Source organism: Falco biarmicus, chromosome 1 (assembly GCF_023638135.1).
Source record: "Falco biarmicus isolate bFalBia1 chromosome 1, bFalBia1.pri, whole genome shotgun sequence".
Lineage (NCBI taxonomy): Eukaryota > Metazoa > Chordata > Aves > Falconiformes > Falconidae > Falco > Falco biarmicus.
The window spans coordinates 70711363-70730658 of record NC_079288.1 but is presented as its reverse complement, the minus strand read 5'-3'; the positions used below and the strand labels follow the sequence as shown (position 1 = coordinate 70730658).

Genomic DNA, 19296 nt, shown 5'->3' with positions numbered 1-19296 from the left:
TGGCAGCATCACAATTGATTTGATACTCCACAGTAAAAAATGTGGAGAAGTCAAGCAATGAGTAGCTAAATTGTTGGCTGGATTATGTTAAATGCAACACATTTTGTTTGAGAACAGGAAAAAAATGGCCTCACTTTCCAGGGCCAAACATAAAAGCAATAAAAAGCCCCAAAACCGAACTCAGAACTGAAAACTGTTAGCAAACTACAAGCCTGCAGTACAGTTCATTACCAGTGAATGTCAGAGAAAAATGAATAAAAGCATACTCTTGTCATGTAGTATTTGCTTAGAAACCCACCCCACTTCTCTCCCAGATTCAAAATTTCACCTGAAGGGCACCTGGAGTTTTCTGGAGTGCAACAAGCTAATTCAGAAATCTGTTTCATAGGGAGCCCCTGAACTCAGTTCAATTACCAAGTGTGACATGACTTCACCTTATTCAGTTATCTCAGCTTCAAGATATTTTTCCTTACGTTTCTTCATTCTATCCAGCTTTCTGATTCCTTAAACTGGAACTCAACATGAGGCAGTCAGGGAACTTTTCAGAAAACAAAAAGAATGGGAAACTAAAGAAAGCATTCTACCAACCTGTATGCTTTGACATTAAGAGACGTGATTTAATATCAAAGACTCAGTTTAGTATGCTGATTAAGAGGTTTAAACAACAAAAAAGTCATAGACAAAACTGGTGACCACATGCTTTCCTAAGAGGTAAACACCAAATAAAGCATCAAGCATTAGCCAATTTATCTTCGTCTTGCCAGTGTGCTGCCAATAAATACTTGTAACCTTTACCTTTTCCCTCACCCAAATATGTCTGCACATCAATAAGAGGCTATTAAGCAATTTATTATAATACTTAACCTATCCTTGATGTATAACTACACTTAACAAAATGTCTAAAATGTGGTTGCTTTCCCTCGTGGATTACTTTAAAAGCCTTTTAAAAAGGCTTTTGAGCTGCCTCAGGGCCAGCAATGGTTTCAGAGCTTGATCCCCACGGCTAGGACTGAAGCAAAAGTAAAATTTCTTGTTTTGGGAAATCATTTTAGTTTACTCACTAGAGCAATCCAAACCAAGTAACCTTAGGGTGAGATCTAAAAGAACCAACAAATCACAATGGTTCTGACAGGTACCTGTAATATTACACTAATGGTACTGCAGCTGTGGAAGAGGTGGGAGCTGCAGGAAATATATGGAACAGAAGTGCACAGCATCTGCTCCCAGAGCCTTTTACCCAGTCAGATTGTTATAATTGTACAGATAATCACACTGGAGGATGCTATGAAAACATATGCACAGGGTAAGTGGAAATATGGCAAATTGTATCTACAGAAGGTGAGGGAGTACAGTGAGACCTACATAGTCACAATACAGAAAAAAATCTATCACTCTTCACATCATAATTTGGCATCTGTGCCTATGCAGTCCTTATTTTGAACATGCAAAGTGACAGATGCAAACAACAATATGAATAAAAGGCAAGATTTATTTCAATGCTTTGTAGATTAGAAACTATAATTAAAATCTTGCCAATAGTGAAAAGATTAGCTAGAGAAGTAACTAAAGCACTTCAGCAAAATCTCTTCTTTTATTTGATCAGCTTGTATTTTGGCCATTTGAAGAGAGCATAAGGAGAGGAAGTAGAGGATATACATATCAGCTATATACATCCACACACTGAAAATTATACAAAAGGTTTTATTTTGCTTTTGAATTGCAACTTGAACATTTCAGCTGCTGCCAGTCATAAACAAACACTGAACTACAGAAAAAACAGAGAAGACAACTCAGGAAAAAAAAAATTAAATCAAGACATAAATATATATCTATATATTAAAAACCCAGGAGTGAATACTGGTATGGATTAAGGGTTCAGCTTTGAGGTTGTCAATAGTGATTTATCAACTCCGCTAACTGTACTTTCTAAATTCAGCAGCTACAACTACCTTCATGTAACTAGAGAGGCTCAAGCAGTCAAAATTGGTCCCACAAACAACCTGAGTGGCAAAGCTGCACATTACTCAAGCATACACAGTTTTCTACAGTTCCCTTTTATAAACAAGCTATGAAGTCTGGAACACAATACTTCACCATTCAGTAAGGTGTGACTGTTTTTAAAGCAAGATTAATTGCACGGTTACTGTTTGCTCTTTCATTTCCATACTTTTCCTGCAATGCTTCAAAATCCCAACACTGATGGCAAGGAGACTTATCTGGGTTTGGTTTCTACCCTGCAGCTCCTGTAAGATACATGATCCTACATGAAATACAGACCTTCTTTCAGTTTAGCTTTCTGGTTGATGAGGCAGTCATGCAATTCCAAATATCAATCATCTGCTGCACTGAAGAAATAAGAGCATGGACAACTGTTAAGAACTTCCTAAAAGAGTTTCTGTTTACTTACTGCCCCCAAGGACATAACCCTCTGTGGGGGTAACCTTCTAAAATAGAGACACTACTGTTATTCAAAAAGGTGAAATCTTATGCAGCACTTACTGTATGCCAGTGAATGACAAACTCCAAAACAGTCCAACAAAAAGTGGTTTAGACTGAAATACCATCCAGAATATATGAGACTTGACAAAATTTAAAATCACGCAACAGAATAAAAATAATGAAGGCCAAGATCATCAGGCAGGGAATTTACATTCACTTGCTAGCAAAAGCACACTGCATTTCTTAATAGCTATTTTGTCAGCGCTGTCACCTCTACTAATAAGGAATAGGGCAACACTTCCCAGGAGCAGGTCCACTTCCCTGGTAAACAGCCTGGAGGTACTACTGCAAGAAATGCAGGTCTGCTACTCCAGACCGTTCCCCTGCCTTGTAAAGTGAACTTCCCACAGCATGCACTGTGAGCAGAAAAATCCTGTTCCTGTAGCTGCCCAGCTTTTAACAGAGGATGAGGTTTTGCAGTGTCAGCACAGGTCCTGCCACCAGCCATCGTAGGGGCCAGTAAATGACAGCAGCTTTCCTCGGGAGCACAGCAGTGAAGGAGGCAATGCAAACCTGCAATGTAGGAGCCATTGCCAAGGCCAGTTTCTACTGCAACAAGCTGTTACAAACTGTTGTAACAATCAAAGCACAACCCCTGCCTTTTTGCCTGAAACCCAGTTCAAATCTGGGCCAGCAGAATTATTCCCACAACTGGAAGGCAGCATCACAAATTTCCACATTGACAGGCAGATTAGGAATTTATAAGAAAGAACAGGTGTGTAATGTTCTTCGAAATATTTATCATCTATTTGACACAAAGATGAGAGGTACAAGCCAAAGAACTAAACATAGCTTGTCTCATCGGCAAACACAAGGGAGACAACTGCAGCAGAAGTGGACAGAAGGTGTTTGGGGAGAATATTAAGGCATTGGAAGTAACAGTAAGCTGTATGACAGAGCTGTCAAGCAGTCTGTACAGTTTTTTGAGGGAAAAGCAGGAGTTAACTGTTTGGGTTAGCTTTAGCACTAGTGAATAGTGCAGTACTATGTAGTACTTATATTAACATTATCCTTGGCTTAGATCATCTCAGATCACAACCGAATTGTGCAGGCACTCAATACTGCGTATATGGGATACACATCCTCTGCAAGGAGCTCATGATTTTAATTTAACATAAAAGACAAGATTTGGAAAGATAACAGGGGCACAAGCAACACAAAACAAAGTACCCAAAAACAGTCAGAATTACATGTACTGATTTTTGCACAACAAAACTATAATTGTTTGTGATATTTTGTAACCTCCACAGAAAGAAAAGAAAGAAAAAATGTTTATATAGGAGCACGATGAGAAGCAATGAAGCAGCTTTGCAGACATTTATGGCAAGTTTCTTTCAAGCATAAAGAGCAGCTTGGGAGAAAGTATTATGAAAAGTTGAAAGGACAGGAGCAGAAACTAGTGAGATCTGAGATAGGAAGTGGCCTCCTGGGGAAAAAAAACAACTATAAATGGCTGGGGATAGGCTTTGAAGTGCCTTGAAAGTGAAAGGAAACTGGTTTTGTGTGAGGTCCGATGAAAGAGAACACAGAGGAAGAACCTGAGCAAGAAATGACTCAGTAGAAATAGTGGAAAATTCTCTCTGTCGCACATCTCTAGATGGTATGATTGGAGCAAGGCTGCAAATGGAAAGGTTACAAAAATATGTTACCGTAACAATAGCAGTCTGGACAAGAGATGGATGGATTAAAAAACCAAAAAAAAAAAAACCAAACCCTTTTTCACTCAGAATTTGCAAGAACACAACTGAGACCTTACTCCTGGTCCTAAGACCCATCGTGTCATAGAAAAATGGATTTCAGGCCTCAGTGATGTACAGAGTAGTGATTATCCACAGCAACTGAGAGTGCAGAAGGGATGAAAAGTGTGAAGATTTAAAGCTATGATTTAGACACATTGATCTAACTAAACCCCTGTGAAGAGATATGAGGGACACAAGGCAGTATTTTAGATTGGGCAAAAGGAGACACAGGGAATATCAGACAACTGGCACAGAAAGGTTGCTGAATTTGTGTACGAAACTGCCAAGAAGTAGTTTAGAGCAGAAGAAGACAAGGTGACCATGGAAGACATCATGTACAGAGGTACTAAAGGAAGAGCTTTAAGAAGTACATTTACATCCACTTAAATGAAGTACTGGGAACACAAAAAATTAAGGGACTTTCTCACAACAACACACTGGCAGAGTGACAACAGATAAAAAGGAAGACAGTTTTCAGAATTGCCTTCTACCCCAACCATGTCCACAGCTCAGCACTTCTGCTATTTCTTTAACAAATTTGCCTTATGCAAATACAGAGCATTAACACCTGAAATCACAGATACTTCAAAGGCAGTTTGGTTATTTCTCTGGCTGTGGATGCTACAAATTTGAGATGATACAAACTGGATTTCCAACCAGTATGCTGGCACACTCTACTGAAGTCAGGGGAGTGAAGTCAAAGTAGATTTTTAATATTATTAATAATGAAACCATGCCAACTGTGGCTTAAGTGATACCACAGTCCTATACAAAACCAGCATCTTTTAAAGCATGAACTAGTCTTCAGATGATTGGGAGATTGGAGAATCTCCCTGATGAGGAAAGGCTGAGAGAGCTGGGCCTGCTTAGCCTGGAGAAGACTGAGAGGGGATCTTATTGATGCATACAAATATCTTCAGGGTGAGTACCAAGAGGTTTGCATAAAATGCTCTTTTCAGTGGTGCCCAGTAACAGGACAAGGGGCAATGGGCACAAACTGCAACACAAGAAGTTCCATCTGAATATGAGGAAAAATGTCTTTACTTTGCAGGTGACAGAGCACTGGCGCAGGCTGCCCAGAGAGATTGTGCAATCTCCTTCTCTGGAGGCATTCAAAACCCGACTGGACATGGTCCTGAGCAACCTGCTGTAGGCAAACCTGTTTTAGCAGAGGTTTGGACTAGATGATCTCCAGAGGTCCCTTCCACCCTGATCATTCTGTGATTTATGAATACACCGCAGCATAAAAAGACTGCAGCCTTAGATTACAGCATTGCTAAACGGCACACAGAAATCAGGCCATATTTTACAGCACAGAGCACAGATTTTTCTGGAGTCTTGTGTAGAACCTTAAATGCCTGTCTTGACTTCATATCTACTAAGGGGCAATCAGTAAACTGCAGCTGAAAATGGGACAAGTATTGAATGCTGTCTAAAGTGGGGGCTGGTTTGGTTTCAGAAAGCTACTGCAACATTTGTCTGTCATACAATGGCTGCCTTTTTCCCCTCACCCTTCACCATTCCCTTCAGAATGATCACAGAGACTGGGATCGACAAAGGAACTGCTGTGCTGAGCCTGTATGAGCAGAATATTGCCTGTACTTGGCCAATTCTTCTGAAACCAAACAGTGCAAATTTAGAGCTATCTTGCAATAGCTGTCTGCAAGAGCCAGACTAATCAATTTAAGCTATTTTTTTTCCAGAAAACAACAGACCATTCATGGACTTGTGCTTGTGAAGTATTACTCAAGTTCCTAGAGCTGGTGAAATAAGAAATACCAACATGCATATGGGTTTTGACACTTAAATATATTTCATAACAAAGAAAAAAAAATGCTTCAGCCTACTAAAGGAATATTTACACAGCTGCTGTAAATAAACACTCATCTAAGTAACAGTCAATTAACTGATCACTTGCAGTGCTGACAGGCACCAAAATGATGGGAATCTGTCTTTCCTAACCAAAATAAAAAGAGTAAGTTGGGAAGAAATTTGTTATTCTAGCTTACTCCAAAGAAGTTGCCATACAATAAGAATCAGGTAATATTCAAAGACAACTTGGTACTTCTGTCCTGATTTATGAACAAATATTCCTGCTATTTGAAAGAGAATTGAACCATTTTGCATAAAATGCACACGCTTGACTCTCCAAAAATTTCCAGTGCTTGGATGCTGAAAGCACACAACCTTAGGAAACCTCATAAATTCCAAATATGGGCAGAAGTGCATCCCTCATGCTCTTCTTTTCAGTCTGTCATCATAAAGCTCATAGAGACAATGGTCCTCCTCAAAATGGTGTTCTTCAAACATGAAAGCAATTCCAACCTCCAGGAAGAGCTTCAAATGGAGTTCACAAACCACGACAAGCCTTTTCAAGCAGTGTTCACCCAGTCTTGTAATACTACTATACACTGCAGAATTTGGATAGCACTGTGATTTATTGTGTTTATGCTTCTTGTATGGAAATACATTCACTTAGACACACAGCTCTCTGTAACACACAGACAGGGAGGCAGAGAGAGAGAGAGTTCATATCTTTCCTTTTATACACTTCTTACTTTGGATTTTTTCCTATTGTATTTGTTAAATCCTTAAGTCAATGTGACATGGTTCACCCATGTAAACTAAAGTACATGCCTAGGTATCACAAGGATGAGGGGCTTCCTAATTCCAGTATCTTCTTCTGCCTCTTTCTAAGCCTCATCTTTCCTTTATGCTAGTTACTATTTGTTCAGTAACAAAACATTTAGTATCACTCAAAAACGGAGTTAAAAATACACTGATTTACAGCATAATGCACACAAAGGGTGTGCATCTTTGAGTACTGGATTTCAAGATAGCTTGAGATAACATGTCTTTGGGTCGTGATTACTTACATTCTAATGTGCTTAATGTAAATTACCTGTCACTGTAAAGTATAAGTACAAAACCTTCAAGCCTTCAATACAAATGTAGTGACTAGTAGAGTAAGTACAGTGACACAGCTGACCATGAAGCATCCTCCAAAATTACAATGAAACTGAGCAATCTGCATTAGGATACTGATCACACTGAATACCTTAAAAAAAAAGAAATAAATCTGCTGCTATTTACTTCAACTTGAGAATGCAGTGGAATTTAGAAGTCAAAGGATACTTAAAATTCACCATCAGCACATTCTACAAAATGTCACAAATCGTACAATATGACAGGTAATATTGTATCCTAACAGTCTCCAGACCATGCAGTCTGTGTACCACAGCATCACATTGCATATTCTGTGAGTTATCTGATCTGTTCAGTGATTTAGTTCTCTTGTTAAAAATAAGAGTGCTAGGCTTCAAAGTATGGCTTTCAGCTTGTGGTCGCAGTAGTCATCAATGGATAACTAGAAAAGATCATGCAACAAAGCTAAATCGTCCACAGAAGAGACAGAAATATTGGAAAATAACAAGGAAACTGAACTGCTTCCGTGAAGTGCAGTTCTAGAAATTTATCCTGGAATTTTCAGTCTGGAGCTTCTAATACTGAGTTCCATTAATAAATACAAAATCTGAATAGAGAGCATCATATGCATCCACAGCAAGGGAAGAAAAAAATCTGTAGCCCTCAAACACACTAAAATAGCAATATCATAATATTTCAAGATGTCAAATCATGACTTAGAAACACCTGAAAAATCAAAGGAAATTCAAAATGTAATTTAGTTTCTGTAAACTTACATATTTATACATGTACACACTTATACACAGACAGCTATAGACTGACAAGTAGAGCATTTTCTTTTGGCTAGTTTTTAATCTATCAGTAATGACATCTATGCATCTCTACAAAAATTATCTGCCTTTTTCTAACCCTTTCCCCATTTTTGTTACTTAAGCATTGCTCCACTATTTACTATATGAAACTTGACTCAATAGGCATTAAGGACAGGGAAAGTATAAACTTCTCTAATCGCTCTTCATTTTTTATGCAATAATGCAATACTGCTGCTCACTTGAGGAACTGCTCCTGTATTACTTCTCCAAAAATTGCTCTCATTTGATGTAGCAGTCTTTTATTGTCATGAGAGTTTTGATCAAACAGAAATTACAAGATCGGGTATTCTCTTATATAATGGAAGCTAAAAATGTCTTGGAGGGCTGCCATGCCCTTCCCAACCCATTGAATTGCACACTCACACAATCTTCTTAAACCACAAAATCTGTGGCACTGGTGTGGTTCTCCCCTTGGGGCACTAGTAACCAAACCTTATGTATATATGAGCACACAGGATTTGGGGGCTGAATAGAGGGCAGAGAAAGCTAATGAGCCCCAAAGGCAACATGGATCAACATGCATTTCTACACAGGGACTGTATACCGCACTCTGCTACTTGTACCACCAGAGTGGCATTTTTTCATCTTGGCCCTAGTCTGAAAGGAAAGAGAAAGGCAGTAAAAGCCTAGTGTATCCACATTAAGCGCTCAACTGAATGAGCTTCCACATAGAGAAAAACCAGGCTCTAAATATTCATCACGTGTCTAAATTCTGCTAAGAAATCCCTAGACCACTGCAGAGCTATTGAGGATCAAGTCTTTGCCCATAAAAATGCACTTAGCTGCATTTCACATGATTGTTGCACAATGCATAGCACAGGTTAGCTCTAAAAGACAGATTCAAAAATCTTTAGACTTAATGAGTATTAGAAGCCTAAACACTCCACTGATCCAGATGCTCGTTAAAAATGTTTGCTCAGGTTGCAGTTGCTTAAAGAGATCACACGCTGTAGAAAAACATCTCTTAAGCATGGCATGTCTATACCGTCCAGAATTGTGTGTAGATCTTTGTTAGTGAAAGCCAAAACACAACAGCCTTCAAAAACAAATTCTAATGAATGTCATACATACACTTAAAGCATTCCCTTTATGAAAGTGAAAGTCTATCAGATAGCAAGAGGAAAATAGACTGAATCATAAAAATAAATCCATTTCCTCTCATAATAGATGTTCTCTGAATCTTTCAGACAAACATACTCCCTTGATACGTTGCTTCAGCATCACTGTTAGAAAAAATGCCCTCTAAATCATGCCATATTGTATTCAAACTAAACAGTTAAAGGACATCACTTGCCAGAGTCAAGGAACGTATCTGGCAAATGAGTAATGCAATGGGGAAATCACAGGTATGTGTTCTCACATTAAGCGATCAAATGAACAGCTAAGGACAGCCCTTGAAATGGAGGCAAGTTTTGGGTTATTAGTTAAAAAATCTCAAACAATACTGACTCCAGGGAAAGAGCCTTCCTAATGAAACCAACAGCTCACATAAAGAGATCTTACAGGGTCAAACCTGTAAATAATTTTTTTTCTATTTTTTTTTTTCCCCAGATTAAGGACCTCTGTTTTGGAAACCTTAACCAAACTATTTGCATATTTGGGTGTGTGTGTGTGTGTGTGTGTGTGTGTGTGTGTATTTTCACAAACATTTGATCTTTGTAGTGATGCTAGATGCTCACATGATCTAGGTTCCTGCAGTCCAAGCCCAGTGAAAGCAAATGCTGTTTTATGGCCGTAGTGCCTTTAGACTACAATATGAATTTCTAAGTAGTTCTCTGTTTATTTTTAAAAAACATAGAATCGTTCTTAAAGTTGTATGTCTTAATGACATTTACCTTATTACCCTTTGATGGTATGCTTCATTGTTCTCTTTCTTTTTTTAAAAACAGAAAACAGAAGGTTAGAGGCATAAACATTCAGTTGATACAGATTATAACTATCAGGATCCTGCTCTCTGATGAAGTAATATGCCTTTCCAGCATGGTACTATCCTTACCATGGACTACGAGCCAGTCTGACTGGCTTTTTTTAGTGCCATGACAAGAGCATCAGCACCCAGCTCTAGGACAGCACTAGCAGATGTGGGGAGTAACATGAGTAACATGAAATAGCCCGATGGTACACAGCAGAGGGGAGATTTCCCAGGGGTTGCACAGACAAGAACAGGGCATGGGAAATGGGGCAGGGCTACCCTGCAAAGCCAGCCACATGCTGGTTCTTTAAAACTGGAAAACTGAAGCTGTAAGCATTTCTCATTTTCAGTTCCAGCGTATGCAATACCTACTGGCCACAGGCTAAAGGATTTACATTAGTTACTGGAAAAGGAAGCCTCTACCATTTGCTATATCCTCCTTACACGTAGCTGCCTGTCCACACATTTTGCTCCCACAGTAAGTTCCCTCAGAAAAGGATAGGATGCTGAGAAGCAAAAGAGAAAGGCTGCAGTAGAAAGACAGACAAAACCAAAGACACCACTTATGCTGGACACTGAAACTGATAAGCTTGCCCCACCCCATCACTCTTCTGCTCTTGCATGCATTTCCTCACACATAGCCCTGGCCTGAGACGTGGACTTCCCTGCCACAGCCCCAGGTAATGGCAACTCTAAGCTTGTTAGACCATTATCCTGGAATGAATTTCTTTTGCCACAGATCTGCATCATTTACTTTTGGCATCTTTATCCATAGTATTTAAGTAACACTGCTTTTCCTGCTTGGCTTTCCACCTCTGAAAGTCAGTATTCCACACCCAAGCATGATGACATGCACGTAAACCACAAGATCCTTAATAATAATAATCTAGAATTGCTGTATTTTCATCAAATGCTCAGAAGCCCCCTGCACTGGCACACTCCAGCCTCAGACTGAACGCTTCTCTGCCATGCAAATTCAATACTGTCGTCAGTTCTGTAGGGGGGAGGAAAAGGAAAAAGGCAGGAGGGTGCTGAACACAAACCTGCCCAAGGACCAGTCCTAGTCTTAGTCCTGGGCAGTGGTCCCCAGGAGGAATCATGCAACAAGGCCTTTCTAACACCTCCAACATCAACATTTCGTACAATGTACATCATGACAGAAAATCTAAGGAGTTTAAGAAAAGGCCACAGACTCAACTTCCTTGTAAGCACTGTTACTTCAGTGTCAGTAACATACAGATAGGCCAGATCTCAACAGGTCTACCAGAAACTAGATGAGATGCACTGCTTAACTTCTGAAGAAACCAGCTATGCGTCCACACATACACACACACACATTGAAGAAGACCTGTAAGACTAAGTAAGACATCGAAAAAGGAGGTCAAAAGGGTTACTTTCAAATTTTTCTATGAATTTGAATAACAATAATAAATCATTGCACTGAACTGCTAGGTCAATTGTTATTATTCTTAACCTCCGAAGAGTAGCTCCAGGAAATTATACTGGGCCAGAGATAAACCAGTTATAAACAAATATAGTGAAAATGTTCAACACTAACGAAATGAGGACCTGATATGACATCCTCTGTGTAGCCTCATCTTTTTTTTAAAGAAGAAATGTATTGTAAAACTTACAATTCCGAATAGTCTAAACATTCCTGCAATAACCACAATCATATCTAATAGCATAAGAATACACAGTAAGAAAAAAGAAACTTATTTCAATGAGATTAGAATTATTTCATAATATTACACCATAGCATCATTCAGATGTTTTCTGTCAGTAATCAGAACTTACCATATTGATTGGGTCAACTGGGCCAATGCTGTTAACATAGACATCTGTTTCAATTACCGTAGTTCTCACTAAACAAAACAGTAACCATAATAATTACACATTTAATTAACTCTGTACATTGTTAATGTAATTTAACCTATTTACTAAAACAACAACAAATCTGATATTCTTTTATTAGATTCAGAGTAATTAAATCCCTGGTTTGTTCATTCATATATAATTTGGCTCCCTTATTCCATAAGAATTGTTAGAACTATCAACATAATTTTTTTACATTGTATTGCAGTCCTCATCTGTGATTTGTTAACAGATTTAAGATAGATATAAAAGGTGGAAAACGTAATGGAAGGAAAAAAAACACCAAACCAAACCAAACCCAAAACTGTCTTCCTACATAAAACTTAATCATAAAAAGAAAAAAAAAGTTTGAAAAAATTGCTCATACAAACATGAGGTCTGAGAGATGTATTTATCAGCTATAAGGAATCAACATGTAGTGCTGTCAATTCCTACCAAAAATGTGTAACAAAAGTAAAGTAACTTTTCGCCACCTATTTCTTCAATTCATGCAACTATAGCACACCTAAGGATTGCTAATGTCCATTCATCAGCTTGATTAACACACCACTTCAAACACCAAATTGAAATCTCATTTAAAAGTTAAACATTTCCAAACTTACTCTTTTTTAAAAACACAGGGAAACAAATCTCACTAGGCAGTCAAAAAAACTAGTTGTTTTTCTCCCACAGAATGTACTTTCTTACTTTGTGCACTTACAGGATGGCACAAAATCTAAGTGACTTCCCATGAGAGTCACATCTGAAGTACAAGGGGCACTGATAATTCAGGTTTTTTTCCTTCTATCTGGTTTATAGGGGGAAAAGGTACAAACAGAAGAGGCCAGGATACATTTTAGTTTCATCAGTTTACCAAGTATTTTCTTCTAGCCTGTACTGGACAGCCAGAATAGGGACACAAGGGGACATATGTCTTAGTCCCCAGTCCCCAGTGAAATTAAGAAGGTTAATAATAAAGCTGTGCTGGTCGGTCTTTCATGTTCTGGCACATTAAAATGAAACATGTCTGTCCATCTGCAGATGGAAAAGGAGGAAGGTACAAACAAAAAGACACTTTGATTTCGTAAGAGAGGGACCCTAGGTCATCAGATTTTATTTCTTTATACTGCAGATCAGAGATTGTCCAAGTGCTCTGTAACAAACCTAAAATCTTAAGAGGATTTTTTCAAATCTCAAAAACCTAGAACTCCAACAGACACACTAAAAGAAACATGATATCATTAACATCCTTGCCAGCTGCAATGACAGGCAAGATACATTGCCTAAATATGCTAAGATACTTTTTCCCTGCCAATCTTGCCTGGGAGGAAATTCTCCCAGATTCCAAATCTTGTTACTTGTCTGACCCTGACCCTGGCAGCAAGACACGCCAGTGAGGCTGCACAAAGGATTTTCTGTATAACCACAGAGCACAGCCACTTGATCACCATCCTGTCCCCAGCATGCTTCACAGAAAGTTTAAACAGACTCTGGAAACCAATTTATTTCCTGAAGAAAAAATGTACTTCCTGAGCTGCAGATGTTTTCAGTATCTGCAGAACTCATAAAGGAAGGGGGCTGGGGATAAAAACTCATATCCACAGAAAAAAAGAAAAATAATACATATGTGTATTTACACATCTCTATAATATATTTTACATATGCCACATCTCGCAGACAGATATCCTTTAATTTTACAACCCTATTTGTCTATGTAACAGCAACCCCACTGCTAGACTAGAACACAAGAAGGTGGATCAAAGTGCATCTTGCCTCATCAGTCAAGCAATGCCGAACCAAATACTTTTTACCCATATTAGCAGGAAATGTTTAATTCTTCTTAGTGTTAGGAAACCTTGTTTTGTTCTAAGGCTCAAGTATTTGACCAGCTTCCGGTACTGCCTAGCCATATATCAAACCTTTTCTTCAGACACAAGCACCTACATGCAGTGATTAAGGTCACCTCTGAAACTTGCCTTCAGTATGCTGAACGGCTCATACCACATACTGTAAATGCAACCTACAGATAATCTGTTCAGATTTAATCCATAAACTTGCTCCGTTGTTTCCAGATCCATCTTGAAATGTGGACACCAGAACTGGAAATTTTTGTAAGTGTTGTCAGTGCTGCCTGAACATTTCCAGATTTTGTGTTGATTTTCAAAAAGGAACTTCTTTCAGGACAGTGCTCAGGGGTTGCACAGATAAGATCTTATACTACACAAAATATCTACATTGTCCCCTAAATCACTGCTTTACTATGCAGAATCTCTCTCCTTGAAATATGACCCACAGGCCTCCTCCCCGCTACTTCCTTTTCTTTTGTATCTCCGGTTCTACTGAAGGAGCTGATTACTCTGCAGATACAGCCTCTCCCTTTCCAACAGTCTTTGTGTCATCTGCCAACTTTACTACAAAAATTAATTGCTGAAATAATTCAAAGTATCATTATTCTTGATCAAGACTTTCCTATGAGACTCCACTATAGACAGCCCAGCCACTGATATTTCCTTACTAACAACTAAATTTCGAGATCTGTCAGCAAGCCAGTTTTTAATGGGGGCTGTGTCAATTTTATGAAATTCCAGCTTGCAGTGAGCAATACTTGATCTGCCACAAGGGCTCTCCTGTAATGTGCCACGGAGTTCAATTTGCCTTTTCCATACTGCTCTGAGTAAGATTATTAGACCTATTAAGAGCCCGTGAAGAGTGTGAAAATCTGCCTCTGTTGAAATTATTTTAATTGACCCAAATGATCCAGAGAAAGAGATCCAATTCAAAAAGATTGGAAAAGGCTGTTTTGTTACCTTAATTCTTCTGTATGGCACAGAGCGAAGTACTTCTGTGAATTAGGGAAAGAATTCATTCTTCTTGTGTTCTTGAACTAGAAGTGATACGAGTCCATGAAAATTACAAACACTGGAGGAAAATACATTCTTGATACTGATTTGACATCCATATAATTTACTCCACAAAGAGCTAACAGCAGAAGATGGCTTGTGAAGATTTTTCTACTGTGAATGCTTCTCATTTTACTTCAAAAATTTGGTATCAGCCTTGAAAACACTACAAGTAGGAAGAAGGCTATTTAACACATCCTGTGTGAAGTGCAAAACAGCACTGTAAACTTACACAATCTTCTATGGATGGGGAGAAAGGGCTTGCACACCTTAAGAATTTACACTGAAAGACAATATGAGCCAGGCTAGAGTAAAAAAGAAAAAGAGAGGACACTAGTTTGCATACTCAACAGAGAGAGAGAGAAGAGCACCAAGGGCCAGCTGCCCCCAGGGACTAGTTCATCAGCTCCTAAGGAAACTGAAGCACACAGGGAACCTGTTTGCTTAGCTGATTCAGAGGGATCTATTCACACTTTCTGGTTTCCTGCTTTGACACTTTTTCTTCATCAGACTAAACTTTTCTTCTGGTTCAAAAGGTTTGACTGGTACTGAGCATCATAACACAAGCACATAGCTAAGGACCAGCTTGTCCCAGAAATAAATATAGCGAATTACTCTTGTGCCTGGAATTCAAGAGCAAGAATGACCTTCACAACAAAGAGCAAGACCTGGAAAGACAACTCTCAGCAGGCATGGACCACTGCTAGAAGTAAGGGATGCTGCTGCATAACCCCCAGGCTGTGGTGGGTTGACCTTGACTGGATGCCAGGTGCCCACCAAAGCTGCTCGATCACTCCCCTCCTCAGCTGGACAGAAAATACCATGAAGGGCTCATGGGCTGAGATAAGGGCAGGGAGATCACTTGGCAATTACTGTCATGGGCAAAACAGGCTCAACTTGGGGAAAATCAATTTATTGCCAATCAAATCAGAGTAGGGTAATCAGAAAATGAAGCCAAATCTTAAAAACACCTTCCCCTCACCCCTCCTTTCTTCCCGGGCTTAACTTCACTCTGATTTTCTCTACCTTCTCCCCCCCCAGCGGCACAGAGGGACAGGGAACAGGGGCTGTGGTCAGTCCCTCACACGCTGTCTCTGCTGCCCCTTCCTCCTCATGGGGAGGCTCCTCACACTCTGCCCCAGCTCCAGCATGGGGTCCCTCCCACAGCAGACAGTTCTCCGTGAACTTTTCCCACAGGAGTCCTTCCCACAGGCTGCAGTTCTTCACAAACTGCTGCAGTGCGGGTAGTCCCTCCCACGGGGTACAGTCCTTCAGGAACAGGCAGCTCCAGCGTGGGTCCCCCACAGGTCACAAGCCCTGCCAGCAACCCTGCTCCAGCCTGGGCTCCTCTCTCCATGGATGACAGGCCCTGCCAGGCCTCTGCTCCAGCACAGGCTTCCCACGGGGTCACAGCCTCCTTCAGGCACCCACCTGCTCTGGTGTGGGTCCCTCCCCGGGCTGCAGGTGGGTATCTGCCCTACCGTCAGCCTCCATGGGCCGAGGGGCACAGCCTGCCCCACCGTGGGCTTCAGCATGGGCTGGGGGGGAACCCCTGCTCTGGCGCCTGGAGCCCCCCTGCCCCTCCTGCCCTGACCCGGGGGCTGCAGGGCTGTTGCTCTCACACAGCCTCCTCCCCACTTTGGCTGCAGTTGCTGTTGTGCAGCAGCTTTCCCCCATCTCTACATACGCTGTCCCAGAGGCGCTACCACCGTCACCGATGGGCTCGGGCTCGGCCAGCGGCGGGTCCGTCCCGGAGCACTGGCACTGGCTCCATCGGGCACAGGGGCAGCTGCTGGCAGCGTCTCACAGAAGCCACCATTGTAGCCCCCCGGCTACCAAACCCTGCCACCCAGACTCAACACACAGGTATATTCTGAACCCCAGATTGAGCAAAATCTGTATTTTGAAAAATGTTTACTCTTGATCAGAAAAATCATAGTGATAAAAATCTACCTCAGTCATTGAAAAACTACTTTAGTAATTGCTCTCGCTATCAGAAGTGCCTCTTTTGGGGCCTGTATTTATCCAGGCCTAATTTTCATATTTTGATATTTGAAATATCTCTGCCTGCTACACTGAAAAGCTCTCCTTATCAGTTATTCTCAGTTTGTAAACCCCCCTCTCCTGACAGAAATTATTATCATTATTGTAAAAGTGCAGAACATTGCACTTTTTATTGCTTAATATTGCTCCATTTTCATTACTACAATTCTCAGCATTACCCAATAGCGTGTTAGTCCATCTAAATTCACTAACCACCTCCTGTAGTTTACCAGAATTCACCACTTTGGAATGAAGGTCTATGATATATCACCTTTTTTTTATTACTACTTATCATGCTATTTAATTTAAACTAAGACCACTCTTGATAATTTCATCCAGGCTTATTTTCTTTGAGCATGTTTTTTATAACACCTCATTAATTGCCTAAAGAAGCATCTCTTCTTGGAGTTATTCAGCAAGTAAATTAGACAACTACCACATTCAGAAATAAAAGAAGCCTTCAATTTGTAATAGTTTTTAATGAAATAATACATTTCCAACAATCAGTTATCTAAGAGCATTACCTATACAGCTATCTATATTGAAAATTCGGCCTCAAGTGTCTACAGCAGGCTTCCAGCTCCATCTCTGAAGAATTTTTTCAAAGTGATTTTGATGAAAGCACAGCCCTGTTCTCCATGCTTCTTTTTACCTTCTTATTTAAAAGAAACCCTTCTTTAGCAAATACTCCTACCATACCACTTTTATTATTTCCATCATTTTCTATGCGGTGCACGCATCCAGTACCTGTAACATTCACTGCATATGCTCTTCTGCATCTTGCTCTTGTATTTCAATTTCTTCAATTCTTATAAAATATTCTTCAGCTCAGAATACATACCTTTCTACCTTTACTTGCTATTTTCCTGCTTATTCAGGCTTATTCCTTTCCTGTCTATATCAACTTTTCATCAGTGTTACACTAAGAGTACCTGTTTGATAAAATATCATCCTAATATCCTTATCTTTTTGGAATAAGTGCTTCTATTAGTCTCTTGAAAGTCCACTTTTTATTCATGTATCTTTTATATCCCTGAGTACGTGACTTTTCACATTAGTGCGTGAAGATGCAATTATTGACACATGCCCTGCTTATAGGGCAATTACAACTATCCAAATTTCTCTAGGTATTCAGTTCTCTACCTCCATGAGCAATCATCCTCACTATTCTTAAAAACTCTATCAGTAATGACTTTCCTCAAACCGTTGATTGAAAACACTTCATTGGAATTATAGATATGTGATGATTATTCCCTATTTTTAATTAGACTTTCAGACTGATCAGTTGTTTCAGCCATATAATACATGACACTGGGCATAAGACAGCTGGAAAAAAATATGCTATACTTTGATAAGCTAATATTAATATATCAGCATCTCTAACATGTAAGAGTGTGCCACCAGAATTCTTTCCTTTAAAAACAGGAAGTTGAAAAACAACAGCTAGATTGATGCAAGACTGAAGCTAAAACAGTGTGGTTATAAAATCAGGTAGCCAAACAGTAACAGTACCAAGCAGTGAGAGTACTGCTTGATTAATATATGAATATTCCAAGATTGTAATTAATGGTATTTATACTACAGATAAGAGACTTCATCTGGTAACTGCTATTACTTCATACTGAGCAGAAGTTACCTTAATACTAGTTTCTTTACGCTCCAAACACCTCAAAGTATACTACATAAATTGAATTAAAGACTAGTAAGGGTAGCAGTTAAGAAATCACTACAACCTGTGGATATTTGAATGAGACAAACAGAAAATGAGTGTGGTTTTCTCCTATTAAATTTCAGTATTGCCTCTGGTGTTTCAATTTTCATTTGGCTCTCCTTCATCATCTCCCTCGACTAACTCCATGTTTAACAATGAAACCCCTTATCTCACTCTGAGGTGCTGAAATTCTGTGCCGACATCGGGAAGAAAAGAAAATTCTGCTCTGGTATTCAAACCCAAAAAGTCCAGGTTCTAAACAAAAGAACGTTGCTATTATAACTGAGATTTGTAATTCAATAGTAAAAATGTTCTGTGAGACATTATTGCTTTGAAAGATAATTAGAATTTCAGTTCAACAACCTTTTTGTAAAAGTACTGACGTATACTCTGAAGATGTGGATTCTGACACCAGATTTTATCCATGTAATTGAAGCAGACTAAAGTGAATGAACTACAGCCCAGTTCTGTTTTTCTCTCTGTTGAATATCTGCTGCAGTTCCCAAGCAACTGGACAGCATATGATGTCTTCACCTGAAGCTGGAAATTTCACCTTGTGTTGTCCAAAATCTCTGCCTTGTGGCAGAAGCCTGCACCTTCCCCTCCATACAGAAGAGAGTCAGTCTTAACGTTTGTTCTTCTGGCAACAAAATGAATACTTCCAAATCTTTCCTGTTCTCATCACTCTGGGTGATTATTCATGAACCTTATGTTTTAATATATTGGATGGAGGCAGATCCCAGACAGTAAAGGTCAATTGGTACAGAAGTATTGCATCAAGAGAACAAAGAATAAAAAGAAAGGGGGCATTTATGTGAAAGAAACTTGAACCAAGTTCCTT

The 19296-nt window shown here is 39.6% G+C and overlaps 1 protein-coding gene across 2 annotated transcripts in view; it reads right to left on the bottom strand.

The window, feature by feature from the left end:
• GABRG1 (gamma-aminobutyric acid type A receptor subunit gamma1) overlaps positions 1-19296 on the bottom strand; it is a 58572-nt gene that overhangs the window by 20464 nt on the left and 18812 nt on the right. For both annotated transcript variants that reach the window (XM_056350387.1, XM_056350413.1), the window contains one exon: positions 11745-11812. In XM_056350387.1, coding sequence (XP_056206362.1) covers positions 11745-11812 — 68 coding nt within the window. The remainder of the gene's footprint in view (positions 1-11744; positions 11813-19296) is intronic.